This window comes from Melospiza melodia, chromosome 1, assembly GCF_035770615.1.
Source record: "Melospiza melodia melodia isolate bMelMel2 chromosome 1, bMelMel2.pri, whole genome shotgun sequence".
Taxonomy (NCBI): domain Eukaryota; kingdom Metazoa; phylum Chordata; class Aves; order Passeriformes; family Passerellidae; genus Melospiza; species Melospiza melodia.
Window position 1 is genome coordinate 56,291,551 of NC_086194.1, and position 24,501 is coordinate 56,316,051.

The 24,501-nt window shown below is 40.1% G+C and overlaps 1 protein-coding gene across 24 annotated transcripts in view; it reads right to left on the reverse strand.

Annotated features, from left to right (window-relative positions):
* Positions 1-12,436: 12,436 nt before the first annotated feature.
* LRRFIP2 (LRR binding FLII interacting protein 2) overlaps positions 12,437-24,501 on the reverse strand; it is a 56,362-nt gene continuing 44,297 nt past the window's right edge. For 16 of the 24 annotated variants that reach the window (XM_063158636.1, XM_063158627.1, XM_063158617.1 and 13 more), the window contains 8 exons: positions 22,599-22,691; positions 19,153-19,254; positions 18,771-18,903; positions 17,670-17,719; positions 16,112-16,232; positions 15,069-15,148; positions 14,072-14,176; positions 12,437-13,323 (listed from right to left, as the gene is read on the reverse strand). In XM_063158636.1, coding sequence (XP_063014706.1) covers positions 13,213-13,323; positions 14,072-14,176; positions 15,069-15,148; positions 16,112-16,232; positions 17,670-17,719; positions 18,771-18,903; positions 19,153-19,254; positions 22,599-22,691 — 795 coding nt within the window. In that variant the 3' untranslated portion in view covers positions 12,437-13,212. The remainder of the gene's footprint in view (positions 13,324-14,071; positions 14,177-15,068; positions 15,149-16,111; positions 16,233-17,669; positions 17,720-18,770; positions 18,904-19,152; positions 19,255-22,598; positions 22,692-24,501) is intronic. The other 8 variants (XM_063158652.1, XM_063158645.1, XM_063158529.1 and 5 more) reach the window with 2 other exon arrangements.

Below are 24,501 nucleotides of genomic sequence, written 5' to 3' on the forward strand. Positions count from 1 at the left end.
TTCACATGTGCCTTAAGTTTGTTTATACAAACATAAACAGCTCCTACTAAGATTTTAATTCTTATTTATTTAGCACAAATAAGAGGAAAAGTAGATTTTAAAGGCTTCTGGGTGCTGGGGCATTTGTTTACAGGAAGGCTTGGTTATGCAGTGGAAAAACCCTATAAACTGAACCAGTCACAACTGGTTGAGAGGAGGTGGGCTGTGATGAGAGTGGGTGATTAGCTGAGGACAGTTAGACCACAGCCTTTAAACACAGTAGGCTTCTAAACCATTTCCTTTTAATACAAATAAAAAGTTAAGAAAACCACATGCCTAAGTTACTTCTGAACACCACGGTGAAGCTCACTGACACACCCTGGCCTAACTGCATGTTTAGGATACGTAGGGACTGTTGCTACCCCATAACTCAGGGGCTGCAGGACCCTCTGTCCTAAAGGCAGGACAGAGTTAGATGTTATCTATCAAGTGTAAACTTCTCTTGTTGGGACTTTGCTAAAACTTGAAAAACATGACTTCTCAAGTACTTATCTTACATTATCTTACACAACTAATTCTCATTGATTTCAAGCTTCTACAAGCATGAGCACTACTACAGCTGCTCTACTGTTATAGAGTTGCAGAATTAATGCAAGTACTACAGAAATGGTTACAGGCAATCTGGTGCTTCCAGAAAAGAGGAAAAGAAGATAGAACACAATAGACTTTTGCCATGAGAGTACAAAGAAGTCATCGGCACAAATGAATTTATTTGTGTAAAGACATTTGCATATTCTTTATCATGTTACAATAATTTTGTGTTCTATATTGTACTATTACTTACACATGCTTGAGAATAATGACTTCTCAACAATCAAAACAACCTACAACAGGTGATACAGAAACCCTCTCATGCATTCTTCTCACATGTAGCTGTAAATGAGAAAGATCTACATAAGGATGATTGCAGTCTGCCAACAGCTAATAAACACATAGAATTTGAACATAGGCTTACAAAGGCCAATGAAGGGTTATGAAGACTTCTGCCCTAGGCTGACAATTCTATTTCTGCAGGCTTCTACTTTTTGGGGAAAAAAATCCACTTCCTTCAGAAAGCTTTGCAAAAGGCCATTCTCTAAACTCTGACACACTCCTTTAGGCAAATTTAAGGACAGAGCAACAGCCAGACAGCACATCCATTCTGAATGTGCTTTCTGAATGAAAGATTTGGCAGGAATAAAAATCCTTCCTTCAGCAAAGGTCTTCCAGTGAAATCCTGGGTCAGAAAGCAAAGGGCTGTCAGGTTTCAGGAGTCAAATAATCTCCAAGCAAGAGAGGCAGCTCAGACTCCTGGCAGATTAGCTCTCCACATGACTCAGACCAATAGATTTGCTTTTCTTTCTACCCAACACCATTAAGAGTGCTAAGAAACCTTGGTGAACTATCAAAGTGATTATGATTAAGGTATGAGACAGTGCTGTCAAAAAAAAAAAAACACTCAAAGCTGGTAATGCATCAATTAAACTGTGAAAAATATCAACTTTTAGAACTCTAAAAGGTGCCAAAGGATACATTTAGTGTCCAGTGGTTCTTCCAAAGCTGAAGGCATAATATTCCTGACTGCAACTCACCAGTCACTCCTACACAAAGAAGGGAAACCTGATCATGTGTCCCCTCCAGCTAAGGACAGGACCATAGAGGATGTGCAATAAGACACAAATAGCTGTTCCACGTTTGAAAGGGGCCACATTTCCGTTGTAGAGGTCCCACGTCTGCAATGCTTCACTGAAAGCTGTTCAAGCCATGTATTCATCAAACACAGAAGTGTTAAGGCCAGCTGCTTCTTCCTGCAATATGGGCTTTTTTTTTTTTTTTTTTTTAATTACCTCACAGCAAATTCCATAACCATTCCTGCCATGAATTTCTGGGGAAAATGTTTTCTGGTTACCTTACTACACCACGTCCCAGTAAGTTCAATGGGCATTACTCTGGGTTAATATGTGGATTATCCAAGACAAAGTAATAAGAAATGTAACAGTCTGCAAATGCAGAGACAAAGCACAGCCTTGGAACATGTGTAAAAGCAACTTGGCTGAATGTTTTCACCACAGGGGTGTCAGAACACAGTTGGTCCCTTATCTCTGCTCTGTAGATGGCTCTGTGGTACAATATTTACTACTGGGAGGGAGACTAGGGCAAGTGTAGACCTTAGGTACCTGGGTTAGGTGCTCAGGGTTTAGGTGCACAGCCTGGAATACAGTCCAAGTGCCTGTCCTATGTACTTCAGAAGGAAAATTGGCTGTCTGAGAGTGAGGTGTGACAAAGCCAGTGCTCAGACCAAGGAGCTAATCTAAAAGAGAGCTTCCAGTCCCATTCTCTGGCTTTTAGACTGATATCGGACTTCTGTCCAGCATAACTCTCACATTATGGAGAAACCTCTCTGGAGAATGGATCTTTGGTCTTTCGTGTTCCAGGTACTCTTCATATGAGCATTGATGTCTGGTTGTGTTTTCCCTTCTGATGAGCCCTCGCCACATTTCTCATCTACCCAGACAGTGCTCCCTGCTGGGAGGCAAGGAGGTAGCAAACCCTGCCACTAACTCCACAGTGGACCACTAAATCCACAGTTAAAATATATTGGGTACAGGTGTCAGGGTTCTGGGACTTGGGGACTGTAAGGGGTTTATGGTGATGAGAGGCTGGGGCTTCATCTCACAATACCTTTTGTTCTCATATTAGTCACTCTGCAGTCACTTTTGACTGAGTCTTCTCTGCCTCAAGAAAAATTTTCATGGGTGTTAGCGGACTACTGCAACAAAAACAACAGATATAATGGACTTCCTACTACATTATTACCTATTATGGGTTTAGGCTTTCTAGAGAATTTTTCCCATTGCCATCATGAAGAAGCGGGAGGCTCCTCGAGGATGGATGGTCGGTGATAAAGTTAAAGGGAGGTGGCTGATAGCCCTGGCATACTAACGAAATCCTTTTGACGAGAGGAACAGGGGTTTGGCAGGGGTTTTTTTCTCATCCACTCTGAGACCGGGAGCTGTCGCGTGGTGTGCCGCCGGGAGCCGTGTAGTCTCACTGACTCCTTGTCCATGCAGCAGCTCAGCTCGAGTTCCACCTGCTCCCCTGCCCGCGCTCGCTGCTGGCGAGAGCATTCTTACCCCCGGCGGACTCAGATTTTCAGCAATGCCCAGCACTAAGAACCCCCGCCACCAGCCTGAGTTTGCAGTACCTTTTTAAAAGACAGAGCATTCCCTGCTACCGCCCCATGGGCAGCTCCGCACTCGCATCCCCCCTCTCCCATCCCAGCGCTCCCATCCCAGCGCTCGCATCCCAGCGCTCCCATCCCAGCGCTCCCATCCCAGCGCTCGCATCCCAGCGCTCCCATCCCAGCACTCGCATCCCAGCGCTCCCATCCCAGCGCTCTTATCCCAGCGCTCCCATCCCAGCGCTCCCATCCCAGCGCTGCCGCCGGCCCGGGTCGGGCTCCACGGCTTTGCCGCCCGCAGCGCGCCGCGCCCCCTGCCGGCGACAATCATAACTACACCCAGAGAGCAAAACTGCTCAGCGCGTCGGAAACTCCTGTTACCGTGTCGTTGTTTGTCCTGTTCTGTTCTGTCTATTTTCTAATAAAGAACTGTTATTCCTTTTTCTATATTTTCTATATTTTCTATTTCTTTATTTTTTCTTAATCCCCATAATTTCATAGTTACAATAATTTGGAGGGAGGAGTCTTCCTTCTATTCCAGAAGGGTTTCTGCCTCCCTTGGCAGACTTTTATCTTTCAAAGATATTACCTTAATTGTTAAGGTATTGCCTCAATCCTCCTAATAAACTGAGACCCCCTGAATTCCACAGAATAAGTGCTCTTGACAGCATGAACTTGCTCTATTTTAATACATTGGGGAGGGTACCTAAAATAAACTGCAAGTATGATTACAAGTTAGATGGATAGAATTCTAACTGTAGACTCCTAATTTCAAATTGAAAAAGACTTTAGCTATAGCTTATTTATCCACAGGGTAAACACTGTTTTGCATGAGAAAGTGCTGGCATATAACAATTCAGAGACAGAGGTAGTCAGGCTCTCTAAACTATAGTTAGAAGTGTTATTTACTAAAACTAACACTATAAGGAGAGTATATTATAGGCAATATTACATTGCTTGAGATGGCAGGAACACTGGGCACTGTAGCTTTGAATAGGCCTCTGATCCATCATGCTGGACAGATCGTGTCAATTGGTGAGATTCTTCTTTTTTATTTGGTCATTTGAGTTATCTTATAATTTTTATAGGACAATAGCTCTATTCATTAAGGATGATCACAGAAGAATTTCTTGGTGTGTTTATAGATGACACCACACCATGGAAGTGGCATAACCACTGCTAACAAGTGGGAGCTTGCCTGCAAGCTACTAACTTACAATGAGCTGGCTGACTTCATCTTGCAGTCATGGAACCTGTGCAGGACACAGAGCCTGAGGCCATTTTGTATCTGTAGAACAGGCCTGCATCTGCTGAGGTTAAGTGTTCTATAGACCAATGTCATGGTTTTGCATGGAAGACAATTAGGGAAGTGATGCAAAGCTTCCAGTCACTGGAAAGCTGGACACGCCTCTACGAAAAACACACATTGAAGATGAAAGAAACCTGGGAACTGCCTCTTTTCTTTCCGGCCTGGGAATAGGTAACAAGGCCAGCCTGGCCCCTGTCTCAGCTGCGCTGGGCCGGGCAGGCTTAGCCGTGGGGCCAGGTCCCTCTCCAGGGAGCCCACCGAGCCCCATCCTGGCTGGGCCAGGTTCTGGAAGCTCCAGGAAGGGGGATGGCAGGCTGCAGGGGGATGGCAGGCCACAGGAGGATGGCAGGCCTCAGGGGGATGGCAGGCCGCAGGGGGATGGCAGGCCGCAGGGGGATGGCAGGCCTCAGGGAGATGGCAGGTCGCAGGGGGATGGCAGGCTGCAGGAGGATGGCAGGCCTCAGGGAGATGGCAGGCTGCAGGGGGATGGATGGCATGCCGCAGGGGGATGGCAGGCTGCAGGAGAATGGCAGGCTGCAGGGGGATGGATGGCAGGCCGCAGGGAGATGGCAGGCTGCAGGGGGATGGATGGCAGGCTGCAGGGGGATGGCAGGCTGCAGGGGGATGGATGGCAGGCCTCAGGGGGATGGCAGGCTGCAGGGGGATGGATGGCAGGCCGCAGGAGAATGGCAGGCTGCAGGGGGATGGATGGCAGGCTGCAGGGGGATGGGTGGCAGGCCGCAGGGGATGGCAGGCCGCAGGGGATGGCAGGCCGCAGGGGATGGCAGGCCACAGGAGAATGGCAGGCCGCAGGGGGATGGCAGGCCACAGGGGCTCTGGCCGAAGCAGGGCCAGCCATGGCTGTTTAGATCTTGCCACCAGGTCCCCTCCCCGCAGCGCGGCCGGCACACGAGATCGTGCGGCTGAGGCCAGAGGCAACCCCACAGCCCATGCAGAGAAAACCAAAGACTCTTTGGCCATGCAGCCAATCCTGACACAGCCCCAGCCACAGTTCCCACCATCACAAGCAGTGAGTGACCATCTGCCCAGAGCAAGATGTTAACTCTTGCAGTGCTTCAATCCACCCTCGAGTGAGAGAAAGGAACAAGATGCAAGCATGCAAAGGAGCAATGTGAAGACATTGAGGTCAGTGAAGAAGTCAAGTCCTAGAGGGGAGGGATGAGGGGATGTCTTAATCTTGGGGCTGAAATCCTTCTGTAATAGCTATGGAGAAAGACACTTTTTCCCTATGATGCATGAAGGTATGGGGAGAATAAAGTGTTCAAATTGATATCAGGCAAAGACCTCCACGCCAAAGTAAGCAGATGATAAAGTAGTTGTAATCTATGATAAGTTTGAACAGAGAGAGAGAAGAGTGATGAGACCCTGTGCGCCCAGGGAGAGAAGAAGAGGACCTCTGTTCCCAGAGATTAAGATGATTTTAGAGATAGATAATGAGAACTTTTGCCTTTGAGCAGCTCATCTTTAAAACAGTACCTCATAAGTTGACATGGCCCATAAACACAGGTGTGGGAAAAGCTTGTGGAAAATGGGAGGGACTTCATGATTGCAGATTTTCCCAGGCAGCTGCTATTCATAACAAAATTGAGAGCCATGAGAGAACTTTTATTTCTTTGTGGAGAAGTCTCCATAACGTTAAAAAGAGGGACTTCTCTCCCTAAGTCAACTGAAGAAAGACTATTTTAGAGGTGATAAACTGACTGAAATTTTAGGTTTTGTTTCTTTACATTGTCAATGGGAAGAAAAGGGGTTGTGGGGGAGGAGAAGTGTTCTGAAGATTTTGTCCTGATTTTCATTAGTCTTCCTTTTAGTTATTGTTAATAAATTTTTCTTTATACCCTTCTAAGGTTTTGAGCCTGCTTCGCCTTTCTCCTAATCCTATCTCACAGCAAGAAGTGAGTGCATTGGTGATTGGCCAGCACCGAACCACTACGCTCATTGGTGCATTGCCCGGGAAATCTCAAAATTGGTGAAATTTTGAATTGGCGAACCAAAACCACTACCACTCCACAATGCACAGGGGTCTCTGGTCAGGATCATTACATTCCACATATTGATCCACATGGAGTTTACCTTTCCCTAAGACATTAGAGACTGTATGAAGAATGCTATGCACTTCTCAGGCTTCAAGTACAAGGTGCAATAGAGCAGACATGGTCTGCTCAAGATCACTAGTTCCACAAATAATATATCTTCTGCAAGGTTATCACCATCCTCTCCCAAACGACCAGTCACCTCCTGCCATAAGCAAAAACCTGCAACTATATTTTTCAAATCATTATTTTATGCGTACAGTGCTCTTTGCTAGATGTATATTTTACCCACTAACTGCCCCTTTCTAACAATACACAATGAGCAGAAATAACAACCACTCCATCTAGAGTTTGAATGTACCTACCATCATCTACTGATATACAAGTTATTTTTGGCACACTGGAAGAAACCCTCTAAAGGATGCAGTAGAGCTGCATCTCCCCAGTGTTAGAGAGGCACACCAAAAAATACGGAACAATGAGAATTAGTCTGGACCTCCATCACCTAAGAGCAGAGAAAGTATATGATACGAGATACTCAGCATTTGCTAGAGGTTCTACAGCAGTTTCCAGGGAGAGATCAGCTTTGCTTTCTTGACAGTCCTAGGCATACCAACACAGAAATGAGAAGCAGCACCACACTCGGGTTGAAGGGGCTTCCTATGCTTAAAGCAGGCTTCACACAAAGCTTGCTTTCTAGTTACAGGAAACAGTTACTGCAGGCTGCAGGGATATTAAAGTGACAAAAGGAGGAAAGAGCTCACCCTGTTTACATCACTCTGATACTACAGACAGGTTTACACCCCCCACTGGAATTACTGATTCTCAGGGTAAGCCTGTAAGTTTTAGGTCAATAGTCCTAACATTGTATTATGGAGGAACATAAGAAAACATTCAGCAGATACTGAACTGCAGAGACTAACATGGACAAACTAAGCATAAGAGTGTCTTCTGTTTACCAAGTACAGAAAGGAAGGAGTCTCATGCCTCTTCACATGGGACAGATGAGGCTGTGAGTCTTTCCTCTGCCACCATAACCCTGGGATGCACTTGTCTCTCCATATCCTCACAATGGAAGAAGCCACTTGTCCTAGGGTGACGTTATGTTGCTTGTATCCCCAGTCGTCATTCTGTTTATGCTGGATATTATGTTCTATACTTTCAAAACTGGCTCTGAAGAGTGAAGCTTTATTTTGTTTCGTTATCACTTATCAGTCTACTCACTCCTCCAACAGTCAGCGGGACAAAAGGACAGCAGTACACAGTGCAGCTTTTGCTTTTCGCGCTTGCTTTCACTTTGCTCTTGCTCCTGCTTTGCTCTTGCTTTTGCTCCTGCTTGTTAGTTAGTTTAGCTAGGCACTCCAAGTTTTCCCTGGACTATTTATCTTTCTCTTTCTTGAAACCACTCAAGCCTGCTCCGGACTGGGACCTGGGAAACACCAAGAGTTTGCACTTTGTGGCCTGCAGCAGCCATTCCCAAGGCCAGAGGGACCAATAACAGAGTGACCACACCCAGGAGAGACTTTCTGAATTTGTCATCTTTTTCAGAGAGGTGAAAGAGTGTTGTCATCTGGTATTGTTCATTTTGTGTGCTGGGGGGTGCTGTGCCTGTTAAATAAACAGGTTCTTTCCACTTCTCTCCGAGGAATCCTTCCCGAACTGGTTGGGGTAAAGGGCTGTGTGGGTTTGCTTCCTGGAGGGGCCCCCTTTGGAGGCTTTCTCCCAAAATTGCCCTAAACCAGGACACCACTTCAAAAAGTAGCATCAGGGGCTTTCTTTTACAACCTAAAATTTGTCAACAAGAGTCAGGTGCTGGCAAGATGGCAGCAGGTGACACTGTGTTCCACCAGCGCAGTCCCTGCATCCTCAGGGATGCTAGGCAAGGGCAGTGGGCACCTGATGAGTTCCATCTGCATCTCACAGGAAAGCAGGCGTACAGCCCACCTGAGGGGAGGATAATCTTCCTCTGCTACCATGGACATATAGTGCTGATGTGGTCCCTGGCCATTCTGCTCTATGACATGGTCTGCAGGTTCTATCCCTTAAACAGAGATGAGAACAATATTCTGGGCCATTATCTTCTTCCTGCCATGGGTGTCTTGAGCTGGTACCTGGTTTGCCTCACAGAAGGAATAACAGTGTTAGATTACAGGTGGTATACAAGCATCCTCTTCTTGCAACTACAGAGGAGATTGATTTCCCATGGAGGTGCTGGCACATGTCCTACTATCCTGCTCTGCAAAAGAGATTGGAAGGTTTGGGCACAGCCTGGGCACTGCAGACCCTTGAAAAGAGGGGACCACTGTCCAGCAGCTTTTTGATTGCTCTTCCCACAGCGCCAGCACCTTGTCAAATGGTGTTAATCCATTTGTCCCTTGGACAGGCCATCATTGTAAGACCTTTTCAACCATTCATGGCTACAGGACATTCACCTACTCCAAGAGATGGCAAAGATCCATCCCTCTGCACAGTAGGACACAGCAAGTAACAGCTCTACACATCTCATGGCATTAAAAAGCCAAGAAAATCAGACTCTTTCTCTGCAAGCGTAGCCTGGAGTAGGAATCACAGCTGATGAGATGCTTCTGCTAGTCCTGGGGGAAGTTGCAGAAGTGGCAAAGCACTCTCCATGGTATTTGAGAATGGCAATCCAGTAAAGTTTCCACAGACCCCCACTGCAGATCCCTGACTTCGTGGTCTTCCTACAACCTGGAGTAAAACTGTAGCATCCTGTGGCACAACCATCCTTGGCTTGGCCACCAGCGGGACAAAGCTGATTGACTGCGGTTGCAGCACCTTCCTTGAGAACAGTTAAAATCAAGGTTGAGTCTACACCTAGTAAGAGAGGGAATGCTCCTGGTCCCAGGCATTGCATAGTCCGGCCTGGCTGGGCAGTGGAGGTTTCCTGCTTTGCTGTGGTGCAGCAGGATTAATTTTTCAGCCAGTTGCCAGTTTGTTTTTTTTTTTTTGTAGGGGAGGGCATGAGTGCTGTGGAAGGGGAGCTAGTTCCCAGCCTTGCTGACAGCTTTCACCACCCACCCTGGCATGGGCTGGGGGCAGCCTGACAAAAACCTCTACCCCTGGGGGTAGCAGAGGCAGAAGTTCTGAATCCACACACCAACAGGTTTGCTTTGCAGGCCCTTGCAGAAGGGCTGGGAAAGGCAAAGGCAAGTTTTTTCCTGACCTGTGGGGAAGTTTATTCCTTGAAGATAATGGTTCAGTCTTTCTCAGGCCTGTGATACAGTGATAACATTTTACCTTGTAACTGGTTCCAGGTTTTTAGTTTTAATTTACTTTCATGCATTTGTTATTTGTTTTCTGAAGGAAGATTCTAGCTGGTGCCTGGACTGCATCGGGAAGTGTTGTGACTGTCTGCAGAATGGATTCACTGCCAGTGCCACCCTGGCAGGTACACCTCCTTCAAGATGGATGAGAACATTCTCTGGGATCATGTCCTCTTCCAGCAGCAAGTCTCTTAAGGTGGGTACCTGGCCTTACTGCATGGGTAGCATAGTGGGCAGTAGAAGACAGCAATGGCACACATGCTTCCCCTCACCCTTGCAGGTGTGAAGAGGTTCATCTCCTGGTTAATTGGAGGAAGTGACACTAGTCCTGCCATCCTGTTCTCTTTCAGAATGAAGAACTGATTGGTAGGTTTGGGTGGAGTTCTGAGCACGGCCACTAACATGGCCGGGCACTACGAATGGGCAAGGCTGGACAGGAGCATTCTCCAACTGACCATTTTCTGGTTTCTCTCCCCAAAGTGCCAGAACTTCATCACAGCAAACCAGCATCACTGAACCTATCAGTTTGGTGGTGGTGATGTCTATTTGCTGTCAAAAATAAAATTTTTTGTAAGCAGATTATTTGTTTTGTCCTTTTCCAAGCTTTTGATCTCCTTCCTCTAGCATAATTTTTTGCGTCCTTTACACACAAAAAATTGTGCCTTTATTGGAATTGGATGGGGGTTAAGCAATCAAAAATCATTTTTTATTTTTTTCATTTTTAAGCGTCAAAAAATGAAACAACAGCTCCTGTTGTTTCAAACCAGGGTGGCTACTTCAGTGCCCCTGAACTGCCACTCAAGCACATACCTTTTTGGTGCTGCTGCCTGTCCCATAATACCACACTCACCAAATCTTTCACTGAGCCCTAAGAGCCCTCCACAGACTAAACAAAACCGTATAAACTTGAGGGAAGGACAAACCATGCTGGGTGTTTAAAAACACACCCTCAATAATGGTATAATGTAATGTTAGTTATCTTTATGCCTACCTTGTACTAACCTCATGCCTTTTTCTGACTAGTAATTTGGTATAACCCTACATCCAAGAGCTACTAAAAATTGTCCCTGTCACCTTGCAACCACCAATAAAATTACCAGAGTAATGTAATTAAACATTACCTACCCTTTTTTCAGTAACTTCTTCCATACAGTAATACAGTAACTTCTTCCATAAGCTTTCTGTAATTACACCTAATGCTTGTCTCTTATTTGGCCAATAAGCAATGGGTGGTCTCCAGCAATACTGGCACTGTCACATTCTATTCATTTGCTCATCACAGATACAGTGGTTCTGCAGTTCTGATTATATGAATTGTACTTTGGTAAAAATAAATTTTAAAAAGTTTTCCATATTGCTATCCAACTGTCAGTCATAATTACTTACATTTTTTCTCATGCCCATACTGGATCAAGACAAAATAATAATGCCCTTTTTTTTTCTCCCTTCTTATTGCTTTTCCTGGTACCTCCCATTAGGAATCTTGTTCTGGATATTTTGTTGAATTTAATTTTCTGGTAGCAAGAACTTATGAATCTCTTCAATTAATATGCCCCTGCTAACAGAACTGTTAATAACTTTTTTTTAAAAAAAAACACTAGAAACCTTGACTTTAAGAAAGAATGTACTGATACTTTACCTCTACCCCAAAAAAAGTTCTTATCTGACTCTCACAGTTTCATATTGAAGCTGCAGTTTTCCCTTTGCCATAAAATGTCCAGCTTCAATGGAGTGGGTTTGAGGAAGTGAATGAAAAGTGAATGAACCAAATAAGGTTTTAGCAGAGTTTTGTACATACTGAAAACCTCCAAAGTATCTTCAGAATACCTATGATTAAGAACTAATCAAGAGTTATGAGTTTCTACTGAGTAAGTACACAACAAAAAGCAAAGAGTTAACAGCACAATGATCTATGTGATCACCAAAGTGTGTGTCCTATTTAATAAACAGGCCTAAGTAGACCTGCTACTTACAAGGTATCTCAGCAGGGAAGGAATTTTATTTTCCAAGTCCAGAAGACGTCCAGAGACAGAAAGCTTTAGTTTTGTGTTGTCAAGATGGCTGTTCTTTGAAAACCGCTCTGGTGAAGCAAAGGTACTAACTCTCAGGATTGCAAAGGTCCTGAAACCTGCCTCGCTTTGAGAAATACTCCCAGAAGAGTAGCCATTTCAAAGTGGAAAATACCTGCTACAATTCCAAAAGAGTGATTCTTGTCAGACCAACTCTCCTTGTGCCCTCATGAAAAGTTCAACACAGGGGCAGTGCCACTGCAGGTGCTACTGATGTCCTACTTGTGATGTGCCAGCTCAAAGAGTCAAATTATTAACAGTATTCACTGTCTACAGGGAGTATGCCACAGACAAAAAACCACACCATTCCAGAAAATACCATCTTCCTTCTGCAGCTCCTCTGCTCCATGGCAGTACTGTCAAACAGTAGCAGACTAGGTTAAGAAAAAAAAATTCAAACTCACTTTTTCAAAGGCAGAAAGATACTTGTTAAGAACAAGAAGATCAGATCTTACTATTCTACAGATTTTGCTCTGTCCTGTTAGCATCTCCACATTCAAAAGAAAACGCAAAACATCCAGTTTTGGTCAGTAAAGTGTCCGTTTAATAAACTCCTTAGCCATATTTCTCACCCCCTTCTTCCCCTGTAAAATTTCAATTCATACTTAAGCAGATGACACAACCTGATGGCGTACAACTTCAGTTTTTAAATTTCTGCTCTTAATGCTAAGAGTATCAGGGGCTAGTATTTGACAAAATTACAGAGAAGTCAGATGTGCCCATGCAAAAGAAGCCGATCTTTATATACAGTCCCTATTTTTTCTTATAAATTTAAATATTTTAAAAAATGTATTTTCAAAATGTATAAAGTTTAGGGAATACCCCAAATGTATCTTAAAATAAAATGCTTTCTGGTTTCAAAGGTTATTTCAACAATGAAGACTAAATTGCACCAGATAAAAGGCACTTGTGCTGTGTGATGTCTTAGGCAAGTATATGTTAGTTTCATAACAGTGTCTTGAATTCATGCAGCTGTCTCTGAGCATCAAGCATCATTAAAGCAGCCAAAAGAGATCATGAGTAAACTTGATTCCACAGTTGTAAAAACATACAGCATTGTGCTCCGTCTTTGACTCTAGAATCAAACACTACTGAAAAACTGCTGTCATTCACATGGGAATTCAAACTACATTTCATTCTCTCATAAATTACAAAAAGTATGTCATTTAATTATGAAACTAAACCACCAGTGAACAGCTCAGTGTTCAAATAGTTTGTGCCACTGAAAGTCTGTATTTATAAACAAGCTAGGGACTAGTTATTCAAGGAGCAGTGCATTGTATTTTCAATTTCCATTTCACTGTTGAGATAAAAGCGCAGTCCTATTTGCCTTCATCTTCTCCAGCCTTTTCATTAAATGGCTATTCGTCATCTCCATTTCTTCTATCTTATCCAGTGCTGTTCTTAACTACAAAACGAAAAAAAGTTATTATCACTCCAGTTTATTTGGACCTTGTGCTGTTCTCAAGGTTGGTAAGAGGAATAAAAGTATTATGTTTCATAAGAGTGCCACAGAAGTTAAGATATAACTTCCATTACTGCAAGCAGATGAAACAGAATGAAACTGTTAAAAATAATTGTGAAGCAACTGAAACATGAAGTATATTCATTCTAAAAGATCTAGGTACCTGCAGCCTCCCATTACATTAAAGAAATTTACCTAGAGTAAGGTAAAGTATTCTCCACCATTGTTACTTGCATACAGATACGTATTCCCATCACAGGTAGCAGGCATCATGCTAGTGATGCAGCAGCTCTTAAGCAAGAATGATCAACAGCTCAGTTAAATACAGCTTCTTCCCAGAATCCTGTAAGATCCAAGCTGGAAAATTCCCAGGCTGTCACTTGACTTAGGGACCACTTATCTCTCTAGCAATATTTTGTAGGACTGCTTTAAAATATTACAAGCTATCACATTTAGAAAAAAATACCACTTAGATGCTTCCTTTCAAGGAAGTACAGCAGTGAATCATAGTTAGCATTACTTTAACATGCTAGGTGTCTTCTGAATGTTATATTGAGATTTGAAGGTCATCTTAAAAAACAATTAAAAGATGTAATCAAAGATTACAAAAAAATCAGAGCTTGGAGGCAAAAGACAGAGCAGCTTAAGACAGAAAGGAACATTCAGCTGGAAAAGAAACCAAGTTAGTTACCTCTCGCTGAAGCTTCCTTTTTTCAGCTTTGAGTTCATCTTCTACTTTTTCTGCATTTTCTGCTGCACTTTTATACCTTGCAACCTGTCCCTCAAGTCGTCCAATCTGCAAACCCAAACAAGACAAAAGGAATATAACTCAGGTGTTCCACCTGGAGTTCACCTGCCACCAGCTGCTCTTCCAAAGACACAGCTGAGAAGACACAGAAGGTTAAAGAACTAAGCAGAGAGAGAAGAATTGGAATACAAAAAAATCAAGAATTGGGAAACACATGGGATTAAAAATGAAAGCAGAAAGTTGAAAAGCAGAAACTGTATGAAAAGATGTAGAATAGAAAGCAGACTGTTATCAGAACATGATGAAAGAGGTCTTGAGCCCAAGCAGAGTTCAGCAGTAAGGAGAGGACTTGAGACAAATCCTGATTGCAACCTGCAGATGCTAAAACCCACTGGCTGGATTGTTCTATGTACAGCTCCCTGCTACCCCTAAATCCACACGATAGGCTACTAGACTGAATCTGTGCAAAAGAGAAAAGATACGCATCTGTGATTTAAATTACCATCTTTCATTTAATTCTTTAAGTAATAAGCTGTAATTCAGTATGGCAGATTATAAAGAAGAACTGAAGCTACTAGTACAAGAAAACCAATCTATGTAACTTAATGACTATTAAGAAAGTTGTACTGTAGAAGATACAAAATTTACTCTCTAAAGCAAGAGCTATATCTCTATGAAAACAATCACTCTTTGTAAGTCAATAATGTGATTTTATTGCTCAGCACCATAAGATTTTAACTTATGGTTAGGCTGTGCATAGGTACTTAATTGCAGTGCCCAGGTATTTAATTGCAGGAAATATGAAAAAACGTGGTGTCATTCTATGCAAACTAAATACCAAACAGTAAATCAAATTATGAAATGTGCTTTCATGGTTTTTGTTGAAAAAAGTATTGCAAAAGTGTGCAGTGTAATAACAAACATGAAAAAAGATACTTACATTTTGTTCCAAAGTAGTTATATCTTGTTCAGCTTTTGAAAGCTTAAATTTGTATTCACTAATTTGTCTGTTGGCATCTCCTAGACAAAAATTGACATGAATATATTTGTCAAAGCAACTCTCTAACTCCCTTTTAAATAAAATTCATTAAAAGACCATTTTATTGAGAAGCCCATAGCCAGGATCATAAAGAGGTAAATGTTCTTTCAGCAATCTACGAGAGTATGGAAAGCAAATAATTTTCTTGTATTTAGAAAACACAACTACTGTCTCTATAAAGTGGGCATTAAATTTCAGGTGCACCAATGAGATACATACCTTTTAAAACACATGTTTAGATCAGCAAACTAATCCCTTAGCGAACAGAATCAACATAATAATCAACACACACTGCAAAATGCCAGACCACAGTAAACATTCAGCTTAGACATTTGTAGTAATATTTGAATAAGGAGCACAAGGCTTGAACCTGACAAACTCTAAGGAGCTTTGCAAATTACTTTGGTGTAACATTTGAGCCCTCATATTGCCAGTGCTTTCTTCATGTTCATTATATACAACCATACTAAATGACAGTCTGTCAAACGAGTTTTCAGCTGAATAGCTTGCTTGAAATGAAAAGCATCTTATGCTTCTATGAAGCAACACTAATTATTAAGTTAAAGAAATTTTCATGTTTTGCTTCAGGACAGTAGTCTTCTAGATTAGGTTTCTATATCAAAGATTGAACAAAATCATCCCATAGAATATGTATTTTAAAAAATCTTATCTGAAATTCTGTTGTCTAAAATCTGTATCCAAGTAGTGTCACCCACTCTAGGCATAATTATCAACTGAAAAATAACTTCACAGAATGTTGTTCTTCAACACTGAAAGAGGCAGATTTTGAAGGTATTCTGCAGTAACAATTCCATGCAAGGACATATACCAACAAAAACCTATCTGCTCAACAATACAGTCACTCATACCACTAGTGCACAACAAGAGGAGCTGGAAGTCCTCTCTGCAAGAAGAATAACTTTGAACAGTAACCATATACCTACTTTGCATTTCAATTAGCTGCAAGTCAGAGCCGTTCTCCAAGTCTATTGTATCTGGATTCATGCTATCACTTTTAGAGTATTTCTGTCGTTCCTCTTCTAACTGCATCTTCAGTTTTCTAACCTGTAAAAGGAAGTGTTTCTTTATGAAAAAAAGACTCCCAAAGTTCAGTAGTTGTGTATGTAAATGTTCAATGGTAAAAAGGCAGAGTAGTCTTGAGATGCCACTGGCTGAGACAGTTCTGTAAACAAGAATAGCAGAGCAATGCAGGGGAGTCAGTCCCCGAGGTCTGTGGCTGTAGAGCCATCCCCATCACTGGGCAAGTGCCCTCTGCATGTCAATGCACAACCCAAGCCCACCAGCTTGGTCAGTACTGCAGGGATATCTGCACAGTGCAGGAGCACCTTGTAACTAACACAGCTCACTTTTCAGAAGAGGAGATGGCATTAAACTCCGTTTATGGATTTCTTCTACTGTGTATCTTTCCCACTCTAAACACACACAAAGATATTGAACACTACCCTAGTGAGTTTACAGACAATAATCCATGGCTTTTTCAGGGGGTCATCTCTCATACTCCCCCTGGAAACAATGGTCCTAGGCAAGTCTGTAGTGCACACTAGTCTTTAATAATTCAATTTCATGCTACAGCAGCTGTCTCTCAGTTTTTCCAGTAGTCAGGGAACATGGATTTCTCAGCTACGTGCCCTGCGTATGGACATTATGAAAGAAGTAGGAGCTATTTTTTGGACACTCTTACAAAAATATTGTTCTACATATTAGCAGTATGTGAGTTAAATTGCAAAACCCCCATTCATGATACAAATCAAATATATGATCAGTGATTTTTAAATTATACAGTGATAAATATGTGCTTACATATTTGTATACATTTAATACTACAATTTATTGGCAGACCAAAAAAGTATCTATACTATAATTAAGGTTCATTCACAGCAAACCCAAATGTTGACAACAATGGTTTAAATTTGCAATGTCTTCAACTAAAAGAGCAAAAACTGTAGTATTCTTAATAATTCCTCAATGGCTATATGTTTGCTTGAGACCTTTCTTCTCAAAACAGAGCTGTATTTAAACACCATTATTTTAATATTAATTTTCTCTGAGTTACCAAAATGATCAATGAAGTAGTATCACTCAGCAATTTTGAAGAAAATGCCACTTGAGTTTATGAGAGTCTAATTGTACTGACTTTAATATTTCTGCATAATACAATTATGCAGATAAAAGAAACTAAAAGAAAGAGCTTTGAGGATATGCACTAATAGTAAAGTCAGGAACAAGTTAGATTTCAGCTAACCAGCTAGTGAAATGAAATTTCTTTACCCACCAAGATCAAAACCCCATGGATAAGGACAACAGCAAGAGGAACTGCTAATTCCTGATAGTCAGTGAGGTAAAATGAGTATTTCATTTTGCTTTAGTGATTACATATCTGATTAAGCACCTTTGTGCTGAACAGTTGTTTATTACTTACATATAAATAGTCTGCAAAATGATACACAAGGGTCTACTTCTGAAATGAGTAACTTATTTTACCTGGGAGAGTAATTCCTCCTTTTCTCCAGCCAGTTTTCGTAGCCTGATATCTAAAAGCAAAGAATCCAATTAATAATCAGAGAAATCTGTAACTAAGAATATGTTTTTCATAACTTTTTTGTTCCATTCCAAATGAAATGCTCATCAAGGCTAATAGCACTAGGACTGCAAAACTCTGATATCTCACTAATAACACAAGAACCTTCAGTTAATAGCAGAAAAAGGGGAAAATACATCATTCACAATGTTTATTAGTATAACAATTCTAAAAGCAAGACATCAGAGTTTATAAAATAGCAAAAGAGTTTAGCAAATATTTCTACTTAGTCAAAAGATCAGTAATGACTACAAGCCATTACTGCAATCAAGCAACACTGTGCTAGGACTAGAGCAGCTCCTTAGAAATTGTAACTTTGACAGAAATGAAGCATAATAACATTTGTACTGGGAGGCCACAGCAGAAATATGTATCAAGTCTAATTTCTGTCAATATAAAATTATGTAACTATTATATATTATGTACAAGTATAATTCAATTATATAGAGGGTTTTTTTCTACATGTTAACAGAGATTTACAGAGGATTGACCTTGCATGCAATAACTTGCTCAACCTAAAGATAAAAGCAAGTTTAAAGTAACTTAACCCGGAAACCCCCAATTAGGGTGTCTGTTGTCCCTATCATTTTTTGAATGCTTTTAAAACTTCTTCTAAAGAATGTGATGGAAGACTGCACTTGATGTTCTTTCATTGATTACATATACTTCTAAAGAATTATTTTCATGAAAAACAATGGAAAACATACTAATCCAAAAAACAACACTTTTAAGCAAGATGTTTTTCATCAGTATTAAAACAGAAACTGGACCAAGAGAACTAATCCATTTCAAACATCTAAGCACATATTATTTTTTCTTACTCAGATACATCTGTCTTTTTACTCAGAACAAACAAAAACTTCAAATCAATCCTGAAAGTTGTGTAAGCACATATTCCAGAAGCATCACAGGCGCTTGCACCTGCAAATGTAAGTCACACTCACTGTGAACGAGAGGAAACAAAGCCCTCAAAAACTCTATAAAGTATGCTACGATACTTTTACCTAGTGGTCCTTCTCCTGCAGATTCCAAGACCTGAGCAGCTTCCTGGGACACAATTGTTATTGCACCAACCACTGATTCATGGTTTAGATCACCATTTGGTGTGCCATCTGGAATTATAACTAATCCATGTTTCTAAAAATGCAAAACAAAAAATAAACTTGTCATACAACAGAAGTGCTAAAATATAAACCAACAGATAAGTTTTTCAAGAGCTTTTCAAGTTCAGTGAAACAATTAAAATGATACGAACCATTTGTCCTACCCTAAGGTCAGGTTTTCAGAGTGCACAAGAATAGTAACCATTCTTCCTCCTTTTTACTGACCTTGATTTCATGCCCCATTCCTGGATTTGTTACTGTAAAGTAACTACTACCAACATACCTGTCCTCTCTTCATTGTTTCCTTCAGGTCAGCCAACTCCTCTCTGAGCTCATCTCGCTCATTCTTAATGCAGTCAAAGTAATCTTTCTGTCTTTCTAGGGCCTGGGCTCAGGCAGATAGCAAGAAAAAGAATGGCACAGAGAAAAAGCATATGACAGACAGCAGAAAGATTTTCTACAAGTAAATGCAAATAGCTCAATACAAATAAAGAAATTAAAAGCGCTTTTAAATATGTAGTAACATACATCTCTGATAACTGCCTTCTACAAGTTGCATATCTAACTTCATGCTGCATTTGTTATTACTTTTTTTTCCAGACAAGTCTTAGCTTTTTTAAGGTTATTTTTATTCTGTGAATTCTATTTTTTAGTAAATTTTGATAAACTAAATTGAGTACCAAAAGAGTAATTCTTCTTCATACAGGCACTCTGCAGCAAGAAATAAAATTTGCTGAAACTCAAATGGCAAAAATCCTAAAACATTACATCTATTGAATTAATTTGTCTGCCTTTTATAAGGTACAGAAGTAGAAATCATACATCATGGAAGACCTTGAATGTATCCACTCATGAATAGTAGTTTATTTACTAGTTGCTTATGGATTACAACACCATTTGCTAAACCCAAAGCAATCAGTTTTAGAGAAAAAAAAAAGCAGCAAACACCAGTAGCACTACTTTAGACAAAAAAGTATGGGAGCTAGAATGTGGGTGTAGATGGGTGTGCCTGACTAAGCTGGAGAGGTTACTGGCAGTTAGCTGGACACTTCTACTTGACTGGCCAGCATGCAATACTGCACGCATTAAAAAAAATCCTCGCCACATAGCAAGTGCCAAAGTATACGGACATTTTGGCCAAGAAAATTATCCAACTAAACCCTATGCTATGCATGAATGTGTAGGAATAGACTGATACTATGAAAGAAATGAAGGTGTACACATTTGTACTGTACTTGCCTCATGTAACTTCAATATGCTGAATTTTAATAATAATCTAGAATCTGCATACTAGAGCAATATTTTAAAGCATTACCAAATTTCAACAGAAAATTTTGACAAGTGCTGTTGCACTTGATTTATTCATATGTAAATGCAACATTTAAAATAAAGGTAATTCAACATGAGTGAAAACAGTAGCAGACATCTTAATTTAAAAATCTGTAAGATGTCCTTTTATTTCCTAGCACACACTAGATCTCTAACTACATTATAAATAGCATGAAGAACCTTAATCATTACATAATTTTGTGCTCTACTTGAAAGACACATACATCTTTTTAATTTTTAAAGAACAGTGGAAGAGATGGAAAGGGAAGTAAGCTCACCACTTGAGAGAATGGACACAGCAGCCCAGAATCACAGACAGAGATTGTGTGTACTTGAGAGTGTCCTGTGATGATGCTGACCTTCCCCAAACATATTTTCTATCCTTACCCCCAAATAACACAAGTGTTGGAAATCAGAAAATTCTGTTGGGGGAGGAAGTGAAACTGATACAACTATGTATTTCTACCTATGTAGATCTAAGTAATCATTATTCAAAACCAGTAAAAATCCTAATGTTTGTACACTCAGGGTTTAATTTAAAATGACATGGATTTTGCAGAAAATCTAACTCTGGAATTCTTCTGTTGGGGCAGGAAACAGAAATCAGGACAACAAAGTTCGGCAGACAGATTTTACCATACTTATATGAGCAAAATCTGATAATATGCCAGAATCCAGAGATGTCTGTAATCCAATTTTCTAAATATTCCAAAAATCTCAGTAACTTTTATACCAAATTCAGAGTTGCCATTACTAAATGAAAAGCTGGAGCCACTGAACAGTGGAATGACTGTATATTTCAGGAATATAACCCAACGCTGTAACTCAGTGTCCTCAAACTGATCTAATTTAAGATCAAATATAACCACAAATTTCAAGCACTGTAGAAACAGGACAACATAAGAAGGCAGGTGTAAAACAAACTTGTGCTATTTTGTTCTGTTTGCCTCCTTTTCTTTTCCTGACACAGCTAAAATATCTTATATACATTGTAAATTTAGGTTACAATTTTAGTTTTTAACTACATTGTGAAGCGTTGCAGAGACATCTAAAGCTGGAATAGAGTAAAAATTAGCAGTAGGAGGAAGAAAGGCTCAAAGACTGTGAGCTAAGAAAAGTATGTAAATATTTATAGGTATGAGAAAGAAAAGAGCGGCATTTTTACATTTTCTTTTCTAAGAGAGTTCAATTCTGAGAATTAAAAAAAAAACTAACTAGAAAAATAACCCGTTATGGTGTTTACCAGAACACAAACTTGCAGGGCAATTTTGGCTGAAGGAAAATACATCTATCTTTCTTGTCATTCTGGCTGGTAGGCATACTTGAATATCAGATATACTCATACTGATTCTGGCAATGTATTTGAAAGAGCACAAAAATATTGCACAAATTGAGACGGCCCATTATACAAATGTGAGAGGTAAGTATGGAAAGAATAGGGTAAATTAAAGATAAAAAGCTTTCAGAAGAATGTTCAGAGAATTTTAGAATGATGAAATTTTTTTGTGATGGAAGAGAAAGGCTGAAACATGAAAAAAATAAGACAGCCTAGTTTTTGAACTAGCCACCACCAATTAAAAGGCAACTTTTCAAGGTGACTTGAACTCCAGCAAATAAAACAATTTTCAAAGAAATCTGCATATACTGAAATATGGTATAAAATTCAGGTAGAGAGAAATGACCCCTGAGCTGTCAAGAGGCAGACAATTCCTTTTTAAAGACAATTCCTTTTTAAAGATTGCCACCGGCAATCTACTTGTGTCCCTGAACAGCCTCAAGTTCAAAGACATGTAGTCATCACCGATGGTCAGGCTGACTCAGTTCTATAACTTCTGCCTGCCCAGAAGCAAAGTTGACAAACCCTGCCTGACCTACATTAGCTGCATAGGATCAGCACAGTTCTTTCTGTACCACCCTCCTTCCTACACAGGAACCTCATGGATGCTTCTCAAAAGGTCACCTACAACCATTGTTTCAATTATGATTCTCAATACCCGAACTATTTCATGTGTCATTATCAGAAAACCAGCTTGGTTCAGTGTTGCATCCAAGCTTACCAATTATACAAGGATCAGAAGTGCAATACAGGAATGCACAGGTTAGTTGTAGAAGTCAATTCAAGATCACATATTTTACTACTAGGCATGCCATCAAAAATGTTGCAAAAAATACTGTAAATTTGTATGTGTAACAGTTCATGTTACAGATTTAATTAGTCTTCCTGATCATTATTCAAGTAAAGTGTGGCTCATTTCTGAAGAAGAGAAAGACTGCAAAATATTTTATTCGTTTAAGTTCAGAGTGGCCTTAATTTCTTTGGAGAATTCCTTGGGATGTAGAGGGCATTCATCTACTTCTAAATTTAAAAAAAATAGCTTTCCTCCCATATTTCATTCATACCCCTATTTTTTTATCTTTCCAATTAATTGTCTCCTGGAGATCAAACACTTCCTTGGTTATGGAGTCTATATTCTCCTGCATACGTTGATTCGCCTGTGGTAAATAGGATGAGGGAAGAATAAAAGAGGAAAGAGAAGTAAGGAAACGGAAAAAAAATCCCAAACATTAAAATAGATAAAGGAAACTAAGTAATAAAAGTCAACCAAAGAGTTTATGAGCATGAAGTTACAGAAACAGTGTGCAGTATAATGTAATATATTCCTCATTAATTCATGCAAGAGAATGGTATTTAATTCTATTCAATCACTGCTGTTGGGAAAACTTACTGCAGCTAGAGTTACTTGTCTTTAGTGACTGTTCCCACTGCAGTCTGTGGATAGAAACAATTACCCTGCTGTACTTTCCAGATACCTTCAAGTCCTCTTTGGAACTGAATATTATTGTTAACAATTTGTTTTATTAATTTTTTGCAAAATAAAATAATCTTCTTGAAAGTATAAAGAAAGGAGTTTGAATCAAACATCCAGGAAGCAAAAGACAATTGCTGACTGCTTTCTGATACTATATGAATATGTATCAAGTGCAGTCCTACTTTTTTAGCTGACTATCACTGCATTTTGTTGCTTCCCCTGCAAACATAATTAAATGCTTAACTATGAAGATGACGTAAGAATTTTAAGGGCTAGAGACAACTTTTTTCCTTCTTAAGGAGTGAATTTGATTTTACATCTGGGAACAGAAGACAATGTCTTTCATTAGTGTTAACAGATGAGGAAAAGACACAATAGGTGGTAAATATGAGTTGAACCTTCAAAGGGACTGAATGTATTTGTGCCTATTTGACACATGCTACATTCTACCAAAGTAAACACTCCAGAAAAATCTACTGGATATTCTTGGTTCATATACTTAAACCCAAGCAAAACCCCAAACAAGAATACGCAAAACTGTTCTTTAATTCTCAGTGAAGTCAAAGATAACAGAGCAAGCAACAGAGCCACAACAGAACTTTTTAGGGCTTTTGGTTGTCAGCATTTATGCTAACACAAAATTCTGATACTTAGGATAATCTTAATCCTTTCCTTCTGCTATTAAGTCCTAGCAACTCCAGTTCATGAAGCGTAATACTTCTAAAACAGAACAGGGACTTTTCAGAAAACATTTTGAGTTACAGTACCTACCACCTAGAGAGCACAAGAATATAGTAAAAATAAAGGATCAATGAACTGTTACACAGCTTTTGAAAATGACAGTAGGAGACTTTGGTCTATACACTTAAAGATAATAAATTTTTACTGCAATGAAGAGATAGTGGGAAAATTATGTAATAATTGAACTACAAGTTCCAACTAAAATAATTGGGAAATGGACACCCAATATACACTGACAATATACATTCATATATATATATATATATATATATCTTTGTGGACCATTTTAAAATGAAGACTGATAATAACTCTGGGATTTCACAGTGGGTGGGTTTGTTTCCAGAAACAAAAGGGAAAAGGGGAAAAAGAACCAGGTGAGATGGGAAAAGAATGCACTGCACACCCAGCAACATGGTTGTGGCCCAATAACATGCTGACCAGTATTGCTGTGTATGATGCTTGATGAGTAAGCAAACAAATATTCAGTATGGCAAACTTCAATTGGTGATACTCATAAAAATCTGAAATAACTGAAATGGAAACTTTTGGGAAAGGCAAAATACATTTGGTATTATCCATGCATCAGAACTTTTAGCTATGGAAAATTATTTTGGCCACACAAATAGTAATTCTGCCCTCAAAACAAAGAAAAGATACTTGGAACATTCATGAGAGAACCACAATTTCTCACAAGAATTAAAGGCTTTGCAAGATGTAACACATTTGAAAACCTTGCAGAGACATTTTCAGCT